Genomic DNA, 2,335 nt, shown 5'->3' with positions numbered 1-2,335 from the left:
ATCAACTGGTCGCTACCGGTTGAGCACGCCTACTTTCTTTTTAAATGGACAACTTTAACTGTTTTTTGCACTGAATCAAATCAAAATAAAAACAAAACAACTAGAACCTCACGTGAATCCACGGAAGTATTAACATGACAGATACAGCTATTTCGATAAAAAATTAAGCTTAAATTGATAGTGTTATCAGTGAATTCATTTTCAAAGCTTTTAATGTTGTAAAGTTTTAATATTAACAAAAGAAACCATGCATAACAAAGCGAATTTTTGTGCTGTGTTATTTCTTGGTATCCTCAAATATTCGATAGCTTTGCAAAGTCCTTTTGAGAACGATGTTTTTGAGAATAATGATATTGAGTCAGCTCCAGTCCCCATTGTAATATGGCATGGTATGGGTGACACTTGCTGTAATCCTATGAGTATGGGTTCAATAGTCAAGTTCCTACACCAAAGTATTCCAGGAGTTTACGTCAAGTCTCTGAAAATCGGTTCAAATTTCCTAGAAGAAATGGAGAACAGTTTTCTTATGAATTCAAATGATCAAATTGATCTGGCATGCAATGAGATAAAAAATGACACATTGTTGAGAAATGGATATAATGCAATTGGGTTTTCTCAAGGGGGTCAATTTCTTCGAGCTGTTGCCCAAAGATGCCCAAATCCTGCTATGAAAACTTTAATTACATTTGGTGGACAGCACCAAGGCGTTTATGGATTTCCTAGATGTCCTGGCGAAAATGCAACTTTGTGTGATTATGTGAGGAAGTTGCTTAACATAGGAGCTTATGTTGATTGGATTCAGAAGCACTTGGTTCAAGCACAGTATTGGCATGATCCTCTTCACGAAGATGAATATAAGGCTAAGAGTATTTTTCTAGCAGACATCAACAATGAACGTGTTAGAAACGAAACTTACAAAACAAACTTGAAAAAACTTGAGAACTTTGTGATGATCATGTTTCTTCAAGATCATATGGTGGATCCAAAAGAATCTGAATGGTTTGGATATTATAAACCAGGTCAGTCCAATGATATTTTGAAGCTCCAGGACACAGAATTGTACAAAGAAGATTGGCTTGGATTAAAAGAAATGGATCAAAAGGGTAAACTTCATTTCTTAGAAATTGATGCTGATCATCTATCTATTAGTTTAAAATGGTTTAAGGAAAATGTTGTGGACAAGTTTTTAGTATGAATTAAATGTATCAATGTATATAAGTAAAGTGAACTGACAAGTAAATTGAATTCTTGTATGCCAATGATGGTAATTTTTTTCATCAGCTGCTTTGCCAATTACACATTTGACGTTATTAAAATGTTTTATTTAACATATTCTAATGAGAAGTCTTTGCTTTTAGCAATTTAGCTACTGGAAATCTATTTCTAAGGTTAATTCGAAATTATTCTTAATTTAAAGCGTAGTTGTTTCGACTTGTATGAGATATTTAGACCAAGTTACGGTAACGTAGAACTAATAGAAGCATTTGGGCATTTAACAAAAAAGCAAATTATATCTTCAAATTTGGCTAATCATCAGTTGAACTTTACTATATATAGACTATTTATAAATTTACTATACATGGGAGGAGGGGGGACGCTCATTAAAATTTCCATTCAACTATAAAATAATCTGCCTATTGCATTATTTATCTCCATGCAACATCGTTACCATGACAGTTGATAATGATATTAACAGCTGCTAATTGATATTGATGTGTTACAATTGGAATTTTTTTAAATCAAATAATTGCTGTAATTAATGACTAAGAGGTCATTTATCGATGTTATATTACCGACACATGTATTGTATATGTACAAGAGAGAATTTGTTTTAATACTATATAACGTAGTTCAAGTAAACAACATTCTTTTTTTCTTTTTTCTTTGAACTGTCTGCGACAGTCAAATCCAAAAGCTATAAACTTTTTTGTACTTTAATAAATAAATATTTTTTATATTTGATTTGATATACTCTTGGGGAAATTCTTGCTAATTAGAATATATGTTACACTGTGAAAGGCAGAAATTGGAGAATTTCAACAGTCACTTGGTGGTTTAATAGGAATATTTGGTCATTCACCAGGGTTTTTTTTTTTTTTTTTTTTTTGCTTTACATATATTGACAATCACTGGCAAATGTTGACATTTTTCCAGTTAGTCATTCATGATAACTTACAGTGTTTCTTTCAGGCATCTCTCTGGAGGTGGCACGGCCTTCCAGGAGAAAAAATCGTTGTACAGAACCATGAGAATTTTTGTTTGAATGAAAAATATGGAAATGATAGAAAATTCTGAAATGTATCTGGATTTGACTTCTGTAGTCAAAAGTTTTGTT

The 2,335-nt window shown here is 32.0% G+C and overlaps 1 protein-coding gene across 1 annotated transcript; it reads left to right on the top strand.

Moving 5' to 3' along the window:
* Positions 1-92: 92 nt before the first annotated feature.
* On the top strand, positions 93-1,923 carry LOC129222070 (palmitoyl-protein thioesterase 1-like). Its single transcript, XM_054856502.1, has one exon. The coding sequence runs from the start codon at positions 248-250 to the stop codon at positions 1,193-1,195; it is 948 nt and encodes a 315-aa protein (XP_054712477.1). The 5' UTR covers positions 93-247; the 3' UTR covers positions 1,196-1,923.
* The last annotated feature ends 412 nt before the right edge of the window (positions 1,924-2,335 follow it).

The sequence above is a fragment of the Uloborus diversus genome, chromosome 5 (assembly GCF_026930045.1).
Source record: "Uloborus diversus isolate 005 chromosome 5, Udiv.v.3.1, whole genome shotgun sequence".
Taxonomy (NCBI): Eukaryota; Metazoa; Arthropoda; class Arachnida; order Araneae; family Uloboridae; genus Uloborus; species Uloborus diversus.
Note: the sequence above shows the minus strand (reverse complement) of the source record. Positions and strands in the feature narration are given on the sequence as shown.